The following is a 20,267-nucleotide window of genomic DNA, read 5'->3' as shown; positions in this document are numbered from 1 at the left end:
AAAATTAATAAACAATATTTAAAATTTTAATAACACTGATAAACGATGAAAGAAACACCTTTGTTGGTGGCATGTCAGTGTATACAATAATCACCTTATTTCACTGTTTGGTTCAAATTCAGATCTGCTTTTTTCACTTCTATACCTCTAAACATTTTATCATAACAGTTTCCTTTTATATACAGTACAAGTCCACTGTATTTTGCCATTTTTAATTAAACATTTAGTCATACCCTTTTATTTTGGTAATATTCTTCTGTAGTTTGTTTTAATAACAATTCTTTTGAAACTGTTAGTTTTTTTTTTTTTTTAATCTAATTTCCTGATTTTATTTGTTAGAAGTCTAGAAACTGCTTTTTTTATTTTTATTTTTAAAGGTGTTGCCGCAGGCCTTTTCATCCGCAGGAGACATATTCAATGTCCAAAGGTCTAAATTCCTGTCAAAAAATGTTATAGATTGTTTTAAAAACGTGTTATGCAAAGTTCATGCACTAATAGGACGATATATTTTTTGAAGATTGTCATGATCATGACAATACTTGGTTGTAGTTTTATCATGGCATGAATCGTCAGTCTCTGTTTTGCGCTCTATTTGCGAAGTGGCACTTTTTGTACTTTAAATGAGAAAAAAAATGTCTTAGTTGTACATGTAATTGTTGATTTTATATTCACTTGAGTTAAAAAGATTATACTCAGAGTATATGTAAGTATGCCCAGTGTTTGTCAAATAAAAACATGGTTATTTTACCCACCCCCCACCCCCTTTCAAAAAATGTCTCGCATCATTATCGTAAGGCCGATATCCTATATCGTCCCGTTCTATAAAACTCCTTTTTCTAATGTTTCCGGATTTTTATTTTATTTTGCCAGTCTTTCCGGATATGGTACGTCTTGGCAGCGTCATTACGTCACGTTACTGTGACAACGAGGAAGCACCATGTCTAGCTTGGCGCTAAAGCTAAGCTAACACCACTAACTAAGCAGTATAGCAGAAAATAACTTTTAAAACAAAAATAAAACACGTAACTTCATCAATAAAATGAGGAAGTCACCACGTGACGTCGCACTTTCGGTTAGCTGTGTGGGCTAACGGTGGAGCTAACAGCTAAACCTCAGTTCGTGATTGGGACGTTTTATCAGCTTTTAGGTGAGTAAAAACTAAAATTAACCTACGTAGACACACTGTGTACCTTATAGTGTTTTTAATGTCTAACTGTACCAAGTTGGTTTAGAAATATGCTTAATTTAGACAGTAAAGGTATTGCGTTCCTGTGTTTGAATGAAACCCCATTAGATTCTGTGACACTAGAGGGCGACATTGTCAGCATTAATTTCATTTATTCATTTATTAGAACAGCGTACAAATACATTAAGTTATGAAAACAGTTGTGTTTGTACCAGAATCTAGCTTTAAAGCCAATTTCCATCTGTAGTCTTTGGGGAGAAGTGTAAAGATGCGATATATACAGTGCAAGTTATGTACATTCTACTAAAAGGTTGTTGAATTGTTTATGCTAAGAAGCTCTGATGGAGCTTTTTCCAAAGTTCAATAGCCTTAAATGAGAAGGCAGACTGGGTGAATGCAGATCTATATTTAGGGATGTTACACTGTCCTGTAGTGGTTCCTCTGGTTACTAATGTAGAAACTTTGAGTTTGGACAGCTTGGACTACAGGGTAGTGTTACAGCTGCTGTCATATGTTGTTTATTCACATTATTTAACACTTCAAAATTAGTTGCCTTTTCTTCAGTTTTTCCATGGGTGCCACGTTGTTGTGTTAATTCCTATCCTAAGGCCCTCATTTAAATAAATCTCATGGTAAAAGTGGTTGTTATAACTTATTAGGTTTGCATGTGCTCACAGGGGGTGTGTCTGTTAAAGGAGGCTTCGCTCCGTCAGGATGGAGGATGTGATGAAGCTGAGGATGAAGCTGGATGATGAGCAGCTGAGCTCAGAGCAGAAAGTCCATGTGTTGATCAGAGGTTTGGACGGTGAGTGTCACTCGTATCAATGGACAGTGTTTGATTCCTGCTGTGCTGAGTTTGTCTTCCTCTGCCTCTAGACACCCTCAATGCCTGGCGGGCTGACGGTTATGTTATGACACGTCTGAAGACTGAGCTTTACGAACAAGGCATCCTCACTCACTGCGTCCACAGTCTGTATCCCACAATGCAGCGGGGCGACTGGAGGGCCACGGTCACCCTGATGCAGCTCACCAGGTGAGGTCAGAGGTCATGCACACTACGCCAGTGGTTCCCAACCTTTTTTTGATCGTGACCTCATTTTAATGTCACACATTTCTGGTGACCCCAAATACTTTTTTCCTTCGGTAATCAGTTTTTGATCATGTTTGTTACTCTGTGTTGCAAACACACAGTAGCCAGGATTTGTGATTTGAAAAAATATTTATATCAATATATTTTTTATTTTATTTATCTCATTGATTTTATTCATTATATATATATATATATAGATAGATCTAATTAATTATATTTCATTTATATTATATTAATGTTATATTATACTTTATATTTTAGATTTAAATTTGAGGAAGTGAAAATATAGAATTCAGTTGTTTAAGATTGTGTGTTGTTTTAATTTTGAAAAAAACAAATTCAAAGAATTTTTTTAAACTTTTGTAAAATAATTAATTAGTAGACATTTCAGGCGAACCCAGCCAGAATTGGTGATATCAAAAATAAACTGAAAAAACATTATTATATATATATATATTTTTTTATTTATTTTAATTAACTTTTAAGAAAATATTTTATGTATTATTATATTTTAGATTTATATTCGAGGAAGTGAAAATATAGAATTCATCTGTTCAAGATTGTGCTTTTTTTTTAAAAAAAAAAAAAAAAAAAAAAACAAAATCAATTACTAGACATTTCAGGCGACCCCATTTCAATTCCAGATGACCCCATCTTGGGTCACGACCCCAAGGTTGAAAAACTCTGCACTTACGCTGTTGCTTCACTGTTTTTTTTTGCCTACAGCTCCTGCTGTATGGGACTGGAGCCTCTCAGCGAATCAGCTGACAGCTTTTACCACGTCTTCCTACCGTCAGTCGTCGACACCTTGCTCTCATTGGCTGCTCACCTGGATAAACGAGCAGAGGTGTGTGTGTTTGTATCTGTGTGTGTGTGTGTGTGTTTCTGACTTTGTGTGTTTCTCCCAGTGTGTGTCTGTCTTTCGGTGCATCATGGACTCTCTCCATTGGCTGTTGTCGTCACATGATACGCTCTGCTCTCAGGGTCAGTTTATTGGCCCCGCCTTCACATGATCAATTTAATGCTGTGATTGGACAGATCACCTCAGTTGTATCAATCACCTGTCTCCTCCTTCTTTCTTTCAGTGCTAAGCTCCGCCCACTACAAGCAACTCCAGAATAGTGACGATGTCACAGTTTCACTGCTGTGTCTTCGACTGTGGATTAATGTCATCACAGCTAACAGGTAAACACACACACACACACACATTTACACACACAAATGTAAACAGAAAACATGCTTACTAACATAAATAATTTATTTTATTTTATTTTATAATCCTCACTTCAATTAAAATTATTAAACACAACCGAAATTTGTAGCTCTAAATGCCATAGGAATTATCTTTTCTTTGAACATTTCAACATGAATATTTAAAATATTTGTTTATGTATTACCAATAAACAAAATATGTGCACAATTATTTGAGAAAAAAGTATTTTCCCATTATTTTATAGCTATTGAGACAGCGGGTGTTACAGTAGACAAATACTAAGGTTTTCAAGTGATTTTTTTAAGTTAAATGTATAAAAAGTGCCTTTGGATACATCACCAAACCAAAAAAAAAATAAAGGAACTGAACAAAACAAAAGAGGAAGCTGGGCCATCAAACCCAGCATCCAACCACTGAACTACATAAAAGCCAAAACTTTAACAAACAAAAAGAAAACTCACGCACTTTGGTGGTAAAATTGATAAAAATTCTGAAATATTTACCAATTTTTTACAAATCACAAAACAATTGGTAAAAACATCAGAATTTTTTGACACCAAAGTCGAAGTGCGTGAGCCATTTGTTGGAATGACCCAAAACTTTCCCCCGTGTGTCTGCTGCTGGAGGTTTGTGCCTCCTCTCATTTTCTCAGCCATTTTATCCACTTCCCTTCCCATTTATAAACAGTTTGTTTTTAGTGGAAACAGTTTTCGTGATCTTCTTCGCAGGAAGTTGCTATCGGCGCAAAGCGACCAATCAATCCTGCTTCTTCTTAACGAGGCTGTCGGACAGTTAGCCCTCAGTGAGGACAAGGAGGTGGGCGGAGCCTCGCTCAGGTTGCTCCTTCTCATGACCAATCAGCTGGGGCCACGCCTCAGACCGCTTCTCCTCACTTTTAGAGGTCAGAGGTTGTAATGTTTTATTAGCAGCAGGTGGGCTTCGTCACGTGATGTCACAGATCAAAGGATGTTGTTTGTGCAGGTCTGGATAGCCTATTGGACAAAGACTGGAGAGGGCAAGGCTTCGACCAGGACTTGGATCAGCTGATTGGTTTTATCCAATCAGAGCCAGGCGTGAGGAGCCAATCGCTGGTTGGTTTGTTTCTTTATTACAACTCAGCCTGATTGTTGATATCAGGAAGTTTTATTATTGCTCTATAGTATATAGTCATTTTAAAGATGTAAAGCATTGTTTTAATCAGATATAAAGTGGGTTAAAAGTGACTGAAAACGGTGAAAAACGTTTTTAAAAACCACAGAAAAAGTTACAAATTAGAGTGGCCAAAAATAGACAGAAAAAATGGTGAAAAGTGTTTAAACAGTGTCAACATTGGAACAATTAGTTGAAACTGGGAAATAATGGGCATAACAAATCATGAATGTGGTTAAAATGGCAAAAATAAGCATGAAATATGGTGAAAAGAGGTTAAAAGTGACAATAATGGATCAACATATGCAACATTAGGTGAGAAAAGTGGTGGAAAGGGTTTATAAGTGCTGAAAATGTGTTGAAAGTGGGAAAAAATGTGTAAAAAAAAAGGCATTGACATTTGATGAAGTGGCAGAATTGTGAGTAATGTAGCAAAAATGCATTAATAGGAGCAACAATAGGGCAAGAAAAAGTGATTAAAATAAGATAAAATATGGCAAGTTTGGTGCAGTTGCAAAAAAGGGAAAAAAAATACTTACTCTGACTTCTGACCTTAGGATAGCCGTGTGCAAGCGGCATGTGTGATTCAGGCGTTTTGGAGGTCGTACCAAACGCGACGACGCATCAAAGGATTGAACAAAGCAGTGAGCTCACTGCAGAGGAGATATAGGTTTGTGTCTGTCTCATATTGTCTGTGACTTTACGTCTGTACTGATTAATGTCTGTCTCAGGAACGTCAGGCTGCATCGTCAGCAGCAGGAAGAAGCTCAGCGGTGTGAGGAAGAGCTCAGGTACCAGGTGAGGAGTTTACCGTGAGTGTGTTCAAATTGTGTATGTTTACACGTGTGTGTGTGTGTGTTCAGGAGTGTGTGAGGCGTCAGCAGGAAAGGAGACAATTTCACATGAAGAAGAGAGACCTCCTACAGCTCCTCCCTCCAGGTAAGACACACGTGTCAAACTCTAGGCCCGAGGGCCAAATCTGGCCCTTTGGAGCATTCAATTCGGCACATGCAGGAGAGTTAAAATGACAGAGAAAACAAGAGTAATTGTGTAAATGAATCTCAACAATATTTGCAGGGTTTCACAGTTTTCCTGGTGCTTATAGCACATGATTGTAGTTTTTTTCAATGTCGAAAAAACTCAATGCATGCAAAATCCTTCAATTTTAATACAATTTTGACATATTCCCCTAATTAAATAAAAATCGGTCACAAAATCTTGGAAATTTAAAGTGAACATCTTGTTTGGACTGATAACTGTCCCTTATTGCACGGATATGGTTGGTTTCTTACATATTTTGTATGTTATGCATACTAGGGAACAATAATGTTAGCAATAATCCAGCATAAAATTTGTAGCCCACTTGAGATCAAACTGCTCCGTATTTGGCCACTGAACTAAAATGAGTTTGAACCCCCTGAGGTAAGTGTTGTGTGTGTTTTCATGTTTCTGACTCGGTGTGTGTGTGCGTGTGTAGATCAGGTTCAGTCGTACCTGCAGCAGTGTGAGATTAGAGCCGCTTTGATCATCCAGAGCTGTTGGAGAGGAGTCAGAGCTCGCCGCCAATACAGCGTCGCTCTGAAAGAGGCTCGTAGACGGGAAGTGGCTGCTCGGACGTTGCAGAGAGCGGTATGTTTTAAAACCACTGAAAGGACCATGTGGATTCTCTCCAACTAATCTGATCATTTTTAACTTATGCAGCTGATAAACAATTTCAAAACATATTTATTTTATTTTCCCTGTAATTTGACTTTCAGAAAAAAGCTAAACAATGTTTCTACAATTTTTTATTATTTTTTTTTACATAATCTTTTCATTCTCTTATTATTATCCTGCATCTCGAGGTAAAAGTAGGTGTAAGGATACACTCAACTACCAAGTGGAGTCAAAGATAAGCCTCTCCTGCTCAACTACATACATCAAAAGAATAAAGTGACTGATTACTAATCAATCCACTCTTATAATCAGAACAATTTTTTTTTTTGTTACATTTTCATTTCTTATAAATTTGCACTGTTGGAAAATTGAATTACAATACATTTGAAAGTGGTTTAAAATCCTCCTCACCGTCTCTTTCAGGTGCGTCGTTTCCTCCAAAAATGTCAGGCTGTGAAAGTCCCGCCCCTCCCTCCACTGTGGATTGGTCAAGAGGGTTTGACCGACAGCCGGAGGGCGGAGCTTAGGCAGCAGGTGGATGAATACATCATCAAGCATCCTGTAAGAGGCTGACCAATCAGAGAACTGCTTACTGTTGCAACGCATGCTGACCTTTTGTGTTTGTGTGTGTATGTGTGTAGTCGTCTTGTGTGTCCATGGAGGAGTGTGTGCGTCTCCATGATAAAGTTCAGAAGCTGCTGATGGAGCTGCAGAGAGAGAGAAGGGGGGACGAGCAAAGGGTGGAACAGCTGCTGGCTCACACACACACTCAGCTGGACAAACTGAGAGGTAACACACACACGGTGGGGAATCTTTGTCACAAAGATAGATCTGAGTCTATCTATTCTTCTTTCCAGAAAATACCTAAACTGGCAAATAATGGGCAAGATCAATCATGAATGTGGTTAAATTGGCAAAAAATAAGCGTGAAATATGATGACAAGTGGTTAAGTGACAATAATGGGTCCACATATGTGACATTAGGTGGGAAAAGTGATGGAAAGGGTTTATAAGTGTAGAAAATGTATTGAAAGTGGGAAAAATGTGCAGAAATAGCATTGAAAATCAATGGATAAGTGGCATAAATGGGAGTAATGTAGCAAAAAATGCATTAAAAGGAGCAAAAATATGGCAAGAAAAAGTGATGAAAATAGGTTAAAATATGGTGTAGTTGCAGAAAAAGGGTAAAATTAAGCAAAAATGGGCTGAAATTGTCCAGAAAATATTCCTGAAATTTACTTTCAAAGCAAATTTCCTGAAAAAAGTCTGAAGAACTGAAACTTTACCATATTCTGACCCACCACTGTTGGCTCCGCCCCTATATTTCAAGTCTCCCTCTTCCACAGACGCTCCGCCCCTCTCTGTCGCCACGGCAACAGATGCAGAGTCCTTTCTCAGTCCGTCCGTCTCCATCTCTGCCGTCGCCCGTCAAGCCCACAAAGCTGCGTTACTGGCCAATCAGCTGCCCTGGTGGAGATCAGGAGACTGGGTGGAGCAGCCGCATGACTCCGCCCACAGGCAGGAACTGGAGCTGGAGGTGGATTTTGGAGGACTGTATGTGGGAGGGGCTACAGTTGGCATTTTGAAACAATAAATTTGGTTCAAACCTCAGACAGGTGTGTGTGTGTGTGTGTGTGTGTGTGTGTGTGTGTGTGTGTGTGTGTGTGTGTGTGTGTGTGTGTGTGTGTGTGTGTGTGTGTGTGTGTGTGTGTGTGTGTGTGTGTGTGTGTGTGTGTGTGTGTGTGTGTGTGTGTGTGTGTGTGTGTGTGTGCGCGCGCGTTGATGACTGACGATTCAGCACATTTAAGGTATTTTTATTTGACAGACTTCTGTGGTGATGAAGTCTTTTTTTCTGTCTGAGTTTCTTTCCTGTGTGATTTTCATTTATTGTGATAGCTTTCTGCTGTAATGTAGGTCTGTGAGAGGGAGGAGGGGCTTGTGTGTGTCAGTCAATGACTTTCATTGATTGTGGATCAGCGTTGAACTCCAGCAGTGACATCATCATCAGCAGCAGCTTTGAGTGTCAAACCTCAAACTCCACCAGACTGATGTGAAATAACTGTACGGGTTAAACCTGAGGAATGTGGATGAGGAGGAGGAGCTCCTCGCTCTCCTCCACGCTCCTCGTTACTCCGCTCTCGGCTCAGGAACAACATGGCCAGGACCCTGTCCAGGTTTCCCAGCATGCCTCAGGCCCCGGGCCGGCTGCTGATGGACTGCTGCTCGGTGTTCGACCATCAGAGTCCCGGAGGTGAGCAAATCATTTATTTTTCACTTTATCTTTCACTTTAAATATGCCTCGACTTTACAAGTCGAGGCATATTTGAAACCCATTTCTTCAAAAATTCTTTAAAAATAAAGAGTAATTTTGTGATTTTTCATCTTATTTGATCATTTTTTAGTTTTTTATTTTTTGTATGATTTTGTTTTATTTTTTGTGGATTTCTGTTGTATTTTCTTTAAAATTGATCAGACGAATTATGTATTTAAAAAAAAAATGCATTTCCAGTTTTTTTAAACTGATTTATGTTTCTGTAGACTTTAACAGGAATTTTATGATCTGTCTGTTTAGTTTTTTTTTCTGTAGATTTGTCATTTTAAAAAGAAAATTGGTAGCCAGAGATGATGATTATTCAAATATATCCAAAGCTTTACAAGTCGAGGCACATTTTAAACCCATTTCTAATGAATTTTCTTTAAGAGTGATTTTTCAGCAGATTTATTTCCTTGCTTTAGGGTTTAGTGTTCGATAGTTTATATATATAAAAATAAATATTAAAAAAAATTACAATAAATACATTTATTGTTAGTCTTTTTAGTAGATAAGTATTTTCTTTAAAATTGGTGAGAAAAGTGTTTCTATAGACTTTAAAAGGATTTCTATGATTTGTTTTAAGCACATAAATAAATAATAATAATAATATAAACGTCTGTTGTTTTTGTAGATTTTTGTGATTTAAAAAAAAAAATTGTATTGGTATTCAGAGATTTTTGTGTGTTTTTAGATTTCTGTCATTTGTCTCGTTAGTAGAATGTCTTCGTTGAACAACAGGTGGAGTCAGTCCAACTGTAATGTTGTGTGTGTGTGTGTGTGTGTGTCCTCTATTTTTCATTTTTTCCCGAGCTTTATTAAATCCCACAGATTACACTTACTGAGCCTCTGCACATGCTCGGATCGTTCTGGGAATTCTCTCAGGGTCAAAACACACACACACACACACACACACACACACACACACACACACACCAGGTCCAGCTGTTACGGAAGGGTGTGTGTAGGATTAACAAACCTGTGTGTGAGCGGAGTCGTTCTCATGTACGGTAGGAAATATTTATCTCCATCATTTTCATTATTTCTGCTGATTTCAGCAGAAAAAAAAAAGTGACTTCAGATCACTTTCACTGTTTACATCCTCATCATCATCCACCTTTTATCTGCATACATGCATTGGACCAACTTCAGCTTAATTTCTGCAACTGAATGATAAGATAACAGACTTTATAATCTGTGCGCTTTGATTGGCTGAATTTGGCCCAATACATGTGCTGTGTGTGTGTTTAATTGTCTTTCTCAGCGTGTGTGTGTGATGCAGAATTAACTAAGCCTTAAATGCTTTGAACCTCACTAACTAACTAGCACAAATGTCAACACGTTACGCAACCAGCCGATACAGGATTAGTGTGTGTGTGTGTGTGTCTGTCTGTCTGTCTGGGCCTTCATCAGAGAGGAAGTCAGAAGAAATAAAATAATACATTAAAAAATTGGTCATAATGAGCCGTTAAACAGCAAATCCTGTCATACTATCAAATGAATGTAATGTAACTGTAGTGTGTGTGTGTGTAGGTCTGTGTGGTTGCTGCTGGGCGTTGCGTCCTCGCTACAAGCGATTGGTTGATAACATCTTCCCAGAAGACCCCGAGGTAAACGCCCGTGAGAGTATATGCATTATTTATGCAACTACACTAAACTTGACATACTTTTCACTATATTTCATGCTTATTTTGGCCAATTTAACCCCATTCGCAACTTATCATGCTCGTTATTTGCCAGTTTAAACTAATTGTTTCTACTAATTGCTCCAATATTGACACTTTCAACCCTTTTTACCACTTTTTCTGTCCGTTTTTGGCCAAACCAATCTGCAACTTTTAACTAATTTCTGTGATTTTTAAAACCCTATTTCACCATCTTTTAACCCATTCTTTTCTGATTAAAACAAGGACTTACATCTTTAATATGACTGTATCTTATGGCACAAATAATAAACTTCCTGGAAAACAGTGGCTGAAATTAGATTTTTCTATGCATTTTTTAACAATTAGTTTAAACTGGCAAATAATGGGCATGAAAAATCATGAATGTGGTTAAATTGGCAAAAAAATAAGCATGAAATATGGTTAAAAGGGATTAAAAGTGCCAGTAATTGGTCAACATATGCGACATTAGGTGGGAAAAGTGGAGGAAAGGGTCTTGAAAGTGGAAAAAATATGCAAAAAAGGCATTGAAATTTAATGGAAAAGTGGCAGAAATGGGAGTAATGTAGAAATAATGCATTAAAAGGAGCCAAAATATGGCAAGAGAAAATGATGAAAACCCCAAGGTTGAGAACTCCTGGTCTGTATAAATGAAACCTTAACATATTTTTGAAAAGAAGACAAAATGAACTTGCTGGAATTAATGTATGTATGTGTTTAGGAGGGTCTAGTGAAGGCCAACATGGAGAAGTTGACCTTCTTTGCTCTCTCGGCTCCAGAGAAGTTGGATCGTATCGCTGCCTACCTGTCGGAGCGTCTGACACGAGAGCTGAACCGCCATCGTTACGGGTCAGGTTGCCTGGGAGGGTGTGTGTGTGTTAGTGTTTCTGACTGTGCGTGTGTGTGTGTGTCTTCAGGTATGTGTGTATTGCCCTGGAGGCATTGGAGCAGCTGCTGCTGGCCTGTCACTGTCAGAGCATCAACCTGCTGGTGGAGAGTTTCCTCAGCACACTGCGTCTGCTGCTGGAGGCCGACAGACCACACCTCCACATGTTGGCCACCAACTCTGTACGTATCACATACTGTACATCAGGGGTGTCAAACTCATTTTAATTCAAGGGCCAAGTACAGACCACAAGTGGGTTTTAAGTGAGAAAGCAAACAATTTCAACATTAATGTGCCCAAGTTTACACTTCCATTTATAAACTAAACAAAGTATGGAAGGCATCAACAATATCTAAGTAATAAGTGACTGATACTTAAATATTCTGTTTGTATTTTTTTATTTAGTTTGGGGAGATTTTGTGGAATAATTTAAGAAATATTGCAGGATTTTGGAAAAAATGTGGTTCTTTCAACAACAATTTACAACTGAATTATTTGGTCATTTCCACAATGATTCATGTTTTCTCAGTCATTTGCACGTTCTCCTGCAGGCCGAATTGGATGCTCTGTAGGGCCGGATTTGGCCCCCAAACCTTGAGTTTGACACGTGACATACATTATACAGGCCTATGTAGACATGCCACACCCACACATTCATATCCATGCTTTGGGAAGCACACAATGCCATGCGTCTGCCATATTTCCTCTGCTCTGAGGATTATCAAGTGAATCTATGTGACCTGATGTCATGTGACCTCTCTCTGCTGTAGTTTGTGAAGTTTGCAAACATCGAGGAGGACACGCCCTCGTACCATCGCAGCTACGACTTCTTCGTTTCGCGCTTCAGTCAGATGTGCCACTCTGAGCACGAAGACCTGGAGACGAGGAACAGGTGTGTGCGTCTCTGCTTGTGCTTTAAAGGAGTGGTTGAACACAGACATAAACATTGAAGTCATGTGGATACAAGGTCGTCTATAAGGTGGAATAAAGGGGAGAGCTTTATAAAATCAGCAGAATGATGGTCCATTGTTCTATGAATCTGTGATAACCACATTTATTTATTTATGTAATAATATCCCCTGTTGTCCAGGAAGTTTATTATTATTTGCGTCATAGTATATAGTCATTTTAAAGATAATATTCCTTATTTTAATCAGAAATAGAATGGGTTAGTTGGAGTGGCCAAAAAAAAGGAGAAAAAAAAGTTGTACAAAGGGTCAATATTGTCCTAAAAGTGGCAGAAATTAGACTAATGTAGCAAAAATGCATTAAAAGGAGCCAAAATATGGCAAGAGAAAATGATGAAAACACCAAGGTTGAGGAAAATAGGTTCAAGTAGGCAAGACCTGTATTCGTAAGGCGAATACGTATTTGGCAATTTGAAAAAAATGACAACCTGCATCTGGATTTGTTGAGTTATATAATGCAGGAAAACAGAAGAGTGACCTTGACCTGAACTTTGAGCGAAGGTCAAGGTCACATATTGAAATAAAATGTTGTTCAATGATACCAAACTGAGCACTGTATCTTTTTTTTTTTTCTTTGAAGTCTACTATAATTTTTACTGGTAGGTTGTACAGCTTCGGTCCAATTAAATAAAATACTCCTCCTCATAAATATAAGCATCAAACTTCTACTAAATAAATATTAGTGGAGATAAAGAAAAGTTTCGTTTTTTACACTTGACGAGACCTTGAACTTGATATTTTGGCTTCAAAAAAGGTCAACTGCGCATCCTTGACATGGCCCCTATACGTGTAATTAGTGCTGCATTAATAGCCTCGGAAGAATTCCAGGACGAAGGAGTTGCGGAAGAAAAATAAGAACGAGAACAGAAATATGGCAAATTTAGTGTAGTTACAGAAAAATGGTTAAAAAAAAAATATGAGCAAAAATTGGCTCAAATTGTTCAAAAGGTATTCTTAGTTTCTTCACCTGGCGTCGCCTCCCAGTGTCTCACGATCCCAAATGGGGTCCTGACCACAAGGTTGAGAACCCCTGGGTTCAAGGATAGCTCAGAGTGTGAGAGCAGAACCTGAAAATACTACTTTATGGAGGTGTAGAAAACAAGTCAATACTCAATTTGTGTGTGTGTGTGTGTGTAGGATCCGCGTGTCTGGTATCCGGGGTCTTCAGGGCGTTGTCAGGAAGACGGTGGAGGATGAGCTTCAGGTGAACATTTGGGAGCCACGACACATGGAGCAGATCATTCCTGCTCTGCTGCTCAACCTGCAGCAGGACGAGGACAGCAGCAGGTAACACACACACACACACACACTGGCGCGCTCTTTGTATACAATTTTTAATCAGTGTTTTCTTTTTTTTAATTATCAATTACTACACATTTCAGACATCCGCATTTGTATTCCAGGCGACCCCACATGGGGTCATGACCCCAAGGTTAAAGTTTCATTTATTCAGACAACTTTTTACAGGAAATTTACTTTGATTTCCAACTGTCAGTCTTCCTCAGAGGCGCCTGTTGATCGCTTTGATGTGTCCAATGCTTGGACACATTTTCAGCAGTAATATGTTAAGGTTTAATTTATTCAAAGAAATATTTTCAGGAAGTTTACTTTGATCTTCTGACATGTTTCGCCTGCCAACTGTCAGTCTTCCTCAGAGGCAGAGGGAACTCTCTTCTCCTGAGACCATCGGGCAACAAGGGGCGTGGCCAGCGTGACAGAACTGTCAAGTTGGCCACGCCCAGAAAGAACTCTGTGTCAAAGCATTGGTCAGCAGACGCCTCAGAGGAAGACTGACAGTTGGCAGTCGAAACATGTCAGAAGATCAAAGTAAATTTCCTGAAAAAAAGTTGTCTGAATGAATGAAAGCTTAACATATGACTCTGTGTGTATGTCACTTTGTGTGTGTGTGTGTAGCGGTTCTCCTGCTGAGCAAACGGAGGTGTGTTTTAGAGAACTCCTCAGCCGAGCGGCGTACGGACACATCAACAATGCCATCAGACCTGTCCTCATGTGAGACACACACACACACTCTTCCAGCAGGTTGTCTTCCTCGTGTTTATCAGTGTGTACGTGTGTGTGTTTGCATTTTAGGCATTTGGACAGTCACACTCTTTGGGAGGGTCATGGTTTTGCTGTGCGCTGCTTTCAGATCATCATGTTCTCCATTCAGGTATGTCCATCACACACGCGCGCACACACACACACACACAGCTGGCCTGTGTCTAACCATGATGCTTGTGTGTGTGCGTTCAGTCGCAGCACTCTCACCTGGTCATCCAGCAGCTGCTCGGTCACCTGGATGCAAACAGCAAAAGTCCAGCATCAGTGAGAGCAGGAATAGTTCAAGTTTTATCAGAGGCGGCTGTAATCGAAGCCACCGGCTCAGTGGGTCAGTACACACACACACACACACACACACACACACACACACACAGGTACCACTCTAAACTCCGCCCACAGGTCCCACGGTGCTGGAGGTGTTCAACACGCTGCTGCGGCAGCTTCGTCAGAGCGTCCATTACCAGCAGAGCGGTTGCTATGACAACGCCTCTGAACGGAAGCTGCAGGACGCCGTCGTTCACACCATCGGTAGGTCAGACCATCATTTAATCCAAAGGGATTAGGTTTGGTTCGTTGGTCACATTTAACCCATGTTGGGGTTATTTTTTGTTTGTATTATTTTTCAGTTATTTTGTATCAGTGATTTTCTGTTGTTGTTTTTTCTGTTTATTTATTTATTTTTTTTCATTTTTTCCAAAAAAATTTTTTTTCCAGTTTTTTCAGTTTTTTTTCTTATTTTGTGTGTTTCAGGAAGCTTCGCCAACACGCTGCCCGTCTACCAGAGGTCAGAGGTCATGCTTTTCATCATAGGAAAGATCCCAGTGCCAGGAATCTACCCGGACCTGGGCTCAGCCGGGTAACCTTTGACCTCTGAGTGAAAGGAGGAGGAGAGGAGTGGGCAGGGAGTGACACTGTGTGTGTGTGTGTGTATGTGTGTAGGTCTGAAGGTAGCAGGATGATCCAGGTGATGCTCCTCAAGTCTCTGCTGCAGGTCGGCACCTCCTCCTTCACTCATTCATTTGTTTACATGTTTGTTGTCATGTTTGTTGACCCTGGGGCGTTTGTCCTCCAGGTCTCGGAGCGTTACGAAAACTCCAACCTGCTGACGGCGCTGCCTTCCTCATTCCTGGAGCCGCTGCTGTCCTTCACCCTGATGGAGGACCCCGAGGTCCGTCTGCTGATTCTCTCCATCCTCACATCGCTCGTCGACCGACAGCACAACGCGGAGCGCCTCAAGGCCAGGTCACATGATTCCTAGGTCACATGACTACACATCTGTCAGCAGGTGCTCATTGTTGTGTGTGTGTTTGCAGTGTTACGTTGGAAGCGTCAGTGCTGGAGCTCAAAAACGAGGGAAGTTCAAGACAAGACGTTCTGTTCATTAGAAAAGTATACAACACACACACACGCACACACACACATATAGACACACAAATGCACATTTGTGTGTGATGAAAGTTGAGCTTTTTCCTGCTTAAGGAGGAGGAGTCACTTTGGAACTATTTCAGGATGTTGTTGTAATCGTTTTGGTCAATCACAGCATTTACAATATGTTGATTGGCTCGGGGGCGGGACAATAACAACGCAAATCCTGCCTCCATCAGATTTATGACCAATCACACAACCTCCTCTCTGTTTATCTGTTTGTGTGTTTGTTTGTGAACAGCACGCCCAGCGTCTCTACCGTCATGTTTATCTCACCTGTAAGGATGACAGCAGTGGGAGGAGCCACTACCTGGCCCTCTTCACCCTATTGGCTGTCCTTAGTCTGGAGCTGCCCAATGAAGAGGTGCTGGTGGACCTGATCCGATTGGCTCTCGCCTTGCAGGTGGGCGGGAATTCCTCTCATTACATCAAATAAGATAAAGACAAACAAAAAGATTAACAAGTGTTAAACAAACAATCGCAAAATGAATGTATGGATTCAGGAACAACAACATCCGGGATAACAGGAGGGGGGGGGAGATACAAGGGAAAGGAGTTTGGGGAGACAGTGAAAAGCCACCAACTGTGACCTCTGACCTGTGTGATCTGCTCTTTAGGAACTGGCCTCGTCCAATCAGGACAGGAGTCTGTCTGTGTTGAACCGCTGTGGCATTCTTGCTCTAAGCTCCGCCCTCCTCAACCTGCTGTCACACCTCAGCCAATCACCATCACTGAGGCAGCACATCACTGAGGTAGGCGTGCGTGTGCTAGCGTGTGAGTTGCCGTACGTGTAGGTGTGTGTGTATATATGTGTGCGCGCGTTTGCTTGCATGTGAATGCGCGTGTGTGTGTGTGTGTGTGTAGATGTCTGTGTGTACAGTGTGTTTGTTTCTGCAGGTTGTAGAATGTCGTCAGAAGGAGGCTCCTCATCTTCTCCCTGAACACGCTCTCTGTGACAAACCCAGGTACACACACACGTACACATGTACAAACACGCAATTCACATCAATACGTTGCACATGTATATTACACATTTATAATCAATACACACTGACACTGTGTGTGTGTGTGTGTGTCAGTCTTCCAGTTGGTGACCTGCAGTTGAAGGAGGAGTTTCTGTTCGACCAATCAAAGATCAGCGAGGCTCTGACAGGAAGTAGCTACAGTAGTCATTGTGACCGACTGAACACACCGTACACACCTCAGATCACAGGTATACACACCATATTCTGATATGACCTTAAGCACATGTATGTATGAAAATGTATTTAAAAAAAAGAGAAGAAAATGAAAAAAAAAAACAGGGGAAAAAGCACAAAAAAAAGCACATGTATGTTTTCTTTTTACTGTGGTGGAGTTCCTGCACATGTTAAAATTATTCTCTTGGTGTGTGTGTGTGTGCGTGCATGCGTGTCTCTCTCAGATGAGGACCGTCTCTCTAAGAGGAAAAGTGTTGGAGATGTCGTTTCTCTGCAGATGGACTTCTACACTCTTGGCTGTCCGCGCACTTCTCAGGTGGAATTGATTGTCTGTCTGTCTGTTTCTTTTATGTAATTACAACAAATCAAGTAGCTGTTTTGTTATTTTAGTTTAAATGAATAAACAAAAACATCTTTCACTTTATACTGTATTTAGTTTTTTTTTATTTTCCTAAATGCATACATAAATGTTATGTAATTATGTATATGACACATTGTTGTAACAAATGTTACATTTGAATGATTTCTGTTTATTGTGTTCTGCTGCTGCTGTAGCGAGCGCACACTGAGCAGATCACCTTTGAGACGCTGAAGAAGACCATCGGTAACACACACACACACACACACACACACACATCGGAAACACTAATGATACACGTGTTTGACATTTAGTTAAGGTGTAGATGGGTCCCTCTCAACACGCGTGTGTGTGTGTGTGTGTATCAGAGGACAGAGGAGTTGAGGAGGAGGAGCATCGGCGCCTCCTGCTGGTGGAGAAGTTTAAGACGGCGCCCTTTGAGGAGATAGCAGCCCACTGTGGATCCCGGGTAAGTATATGTAATATAATACATATATTTCCTATCTACACTGTGCTCCCCAAATGGGAACTCGGTTTAGAACCTGCCTTTTTTCCCCTCTCTCCTTTTCTCCCGTTTTCCCACTTTTCATCTAAACATGATGGCGCCGCAGATGGCTGCCTCGGTGTGGGGGGTGGAATGACGAATATAAAAGAATGTAAAATATTTTGTACTTCAATTTAACTGTTAGAAAAACCTTGTGTAAATGACTCGTCGACGTGGGTAAACAAGCATTGGTTATCTCGTGTGTGTGTGTGTGTGTGTGTTCGTGTTCGTGTGTGTTCGTGTTCAGGCGTCTCTGCTTCAGTCCAAACTGGACCGGGTCTTCGAGCTCATCGTCCGCACCCCTCCGTCTCCGTCCAATCAGGCGTCTCGCTCCACGCCGCTCCACGAGATGAAGTTCCCTGACCTCTGTGTGTACTAGGTGGGAGTACGGTAACCATGGCAACCCTTTCAGTCTCCACATTCGTTTAAAGTAAGACCCACTTACAGCTGAGTTTCCCTGAAGTTACGCACCGTAATCAGTCTACCGGTCAAATTAACAGATTACAGTCAATGTTTATTATATTTTTATGAGAGTTACTTGTTAATACTGATTGAGAGTTATTTGTGTTATGTCTTAGAATTTTAGCTTAAACAAGAGAAATTCTAATTTATTCTGTGCACTTTGTAGCACTAGAAAACCAGATGTATATTACCAGTACGCTGTGTTTAAGTAAAGAGAAATATATCATAGTAATATGATGTTTACAAAGAAAACTTGTTTTATTTTGACTGTGTTTGATTAAAGTTAGAAAATGAGCTGTGACGTTGTCTTTTTTTTTTGTTTTTTTTTTTGCGTCTTTTTACTTTTGCGGTATTAACGGCATACCTGTATAGGTTACCATGGCAACAGTCTAAAACTAGTGTGAAAGAGTAAATAGGCGTTATATATTGTGTATTGTATAATATTTACCTATAATTTATATTTACCAAGAAATGTGATACTTTGTCATCACACAGGATCTTAACTTTTATTTTCCTTGATTTTTGTTAACATTTTTTTAATTTAATTTGGGGAAATAATGTGGAAACCATTTAAAAATGGTTATTTGAAAGGTCTGAGATGAGAAATCTATAACTGACACAATTCATGTTTTTTTCTGTTATTTCTAATTTCTCCCATGGACCGAATTGGATCCTCAAAAGGGCCGGATTTGGACCCCAGGCCTTAAGTTTGACACGTCTTTGAGGAAAATGTGTTGTTTATTAGTTTGAGTAGTAGTTTTTCTAGCTTTTGTAATTGTAAATTTAATATAATAAGATTTCTTTATATATGTTTCTTTATTTTTTAAGCTGCTTGAGAATATGATTATTTATCAGATAAACACATCGTGTAGGCCTCATTGATCAATAAAGTCTTTCAACTAAAATGTAAAGTCATGGAATAACCTGGAAAAACTTCACTATATTGATACTTTATCACATTTACAACAAAAGCCCTACAGACAAGGTGTGTAAATGAATGCGTGGAAGTACAGGAACTACTGTCACAATGTCTGGAAATGCAATAAAACACAACCTTTATTGCCGGCTGAACATTGTATAATAAAAGATAATGTACGACTGTTAAATCAACAGTGTAAGCCATGTATACAGAGCTAGTGTAGATACAAACAGCCTCTATTTATACTCCTGTGAGGGGAAGCTGTGGCATGTTTTCCTGATGTACATTTCAGTATTTGGAAAGTAATTTATTCATTTGCTTGTTTCTTTAAAGAAAAAAAAGGCTTTAAAAAAAAATGTAAATATTCTGGATGTCAAACACCAAAAAGCTTTTAAAGAAATTAAAATACGATAGTACTTCCATCCAGGGGTGGATTGGGACAAAATTTTGGCCCTTTTTAGCTATTTAACTTCCTTTGTCCCAATTTTAACCCTTTTCAACATTTACGACCCTTTTTTTCAAATTCTAGCTTCCTTTTGCCAATAAATACCCCTTTTTTCCCTACTTTTCCCCCATTTTTGCAAGTTCTTTCTGACACTTTCATCCCATTTTTGCCCTTTTTTAAACCATTTTTTGCCACTTTTCATCCACATTAGCTACCTTTAGCCCAATAAATACCTTACCTTTAGTTTCCTTTTAACCTACATTTGCCTATTGGTGGGTGGAAGGATTCTGTCATATTTAATTTTCTCCATACATGTGTTTGGATTGTGGGTGCCCAGGCAAGCACAGGGAGGGAGAACATGTAAACCCTACACAGAAAGGTCTCCGGAAGTACTCAGAGTTAAAATGTACTTTCACCCTTACACGTTTATTTTTGGTAATAAATCTTGCCACGGTTCCCTTACATACAGTAAACATCTCATGTATAAACTTAAAAAGGAAGAGACCAAATCTTGCACAAGTGGTACTTAATTTATTTTCCACAAATTGTCAAAATGTACAATTCTTTTTAAAATAAAGTCACAGAAATCAATTCAATTGAAAATACAATTAAAATAATTATCTAGCTTTGAGTATAGATATATTTATGAAAATAATCTCCATTCGATGCTGTTTTGGTGCCGTGCATTACGTTTAATTTGATTGGTCGGCTCTGGTCATTTCATTTTTTTT

The 20,267-nt window shown here is 39.6% G+C and overlaps 2 protein-coding genes across 2 annotated transcripts; both read left to right on the top strand.

Annotated features, from left to right (window-relative positions):
- The first annotated feature begins 903 nt into the window (after positions 1-903).
- Positions 904-7,888, top strand: iqcb1 (IQ motif containing B1). Its single transcript, XM_028472479.1, has 15 exons — positions 904-1,147; positions 1,864-1,991; positions 2,063-2,219; positions 3,003-3,123; positions 3,185-3,260; positions 3,362-3,461; positions 4,218-4,390; positions 4,471-4,580; positions 5,196-5,308; positions 5,370-5,436; positions 5,502-5,577; positions 6,116-6,267; positions 6,718-6,855; positions 6,936-7,083; positions 7,641-7,888. The coding sequence occupies exons 2-15, from the start codon at positions 1,901-1,903 to the stop codon at positions 7,886-7,888; spliced, it is 1,770 nt and encodes a 589-aa protein (XP_028328280.1). The 5' UTR covers positions 904-1,147; positions 1,864-1,900.
- A 428-nt stretch (positions 7,889-8,316) lies between these two features.
- Positions 8,317-18,194, top strand: LOC114476891 (protein EFR3 homolog B-like). The gene is made up of 22 exons (XM_028468890.1): positions 8,317-8,545; positions 10,139-10,215; positions 10,991-11,118; positions 11,187-11,337; positions 11,926-12,047; positions 13,261-13,410; positions 14,038-14,133; positions 14,215-14,293; positions 14,377-14,512; positions 14,584-14,712; positions 14,935-15,040; positions 15,124-15,175; positions 15,257-15,426; positions 15,498-15,573; positions 15,851-16,012; positions 16,227-16,361; positions 16,507-16,574; positions 16,689-16,822; positions 17,033-17,124; positions 17,364-17,412; positions 17,535-17,635; positions 17,958-18,194. Exons 1-22 carry the CDS (start codon positions 8,449-8,451, stop codon positions 18,087-18,089), a joined length of 2,442 nt encoding a protein of 813 aa, XP_028324691.1. The 5' UTR covers positions 8,317-8,448; the 3' UTR covers positions 18,090-18,194.
- Positions 18,195-20,267: the final 2,073 nt, after the last annotated feature.

This window comes from Gouania willdenowi, chromosome 2 (genome assembly GCF_900634775.1).
Source record: "Gouania willdenowi chromosome 2, fGouWil2.1, whole genome shotgun sequence".
NCBI lineage: Eukaryota > Metazoa > Chordata > Actinopteri > Blenniiformes > Gobiesocidae > Gouania > Gouania willdenowi.
The sequence above is the reverse complement of the archived record's forward strand: the minus strand, read 5'-3'. Positions and strand labels throughout refer to the sequence as shown.

Excerpts from the sequence above, each read along its gene's own strand:
- LOC114476891 (XM_028468890.1), top strand. The coding sequence starts at position 8,449 with ATGGCCAGGACCCTGTCCAGGTTTCCCAGCATGCCTCAGGCCCCGGGC. Across the intron at positions 11,338-11,925 it reads ACATGTTGGCCACCAACTCT|TTTGTGAAGTTTGCAAACAT; the intron begins GTACGTATCACA and ends TCTCTGCTGTAG. Across the intron at positions 15,574-15,850 it reads ACGTTCTGTTCATTAGAAAA|CACGCCCAGCGTCTCTACCG; the intron begins GTATACAACACA and ends GTTTGTGAACAG.
- iqcb1 (XM_028472479.1), top strand. The coding sequence starts at position 1,901 with ATGGAGGATGTGATGAAGCTGAGGATGAAGCTGGATGATGAGCAGCTG. Across the intron at positions 1,992-2,062 it reads GTTGATCAGAGGTTTGGACG|ACACCCTCAATGCCTGGCGG; the intron begins GTGAGTGTCACT and ends CTCTGCCTCTAG. Across the intron at positions 4,581-5,195 it reads GCGTGAGGAGCCAATCGCTG|GATAGCCGTGTGCAAGCGGC; the intron begins GTTGGTTTGTTT and ends TTCTGACCTTAG.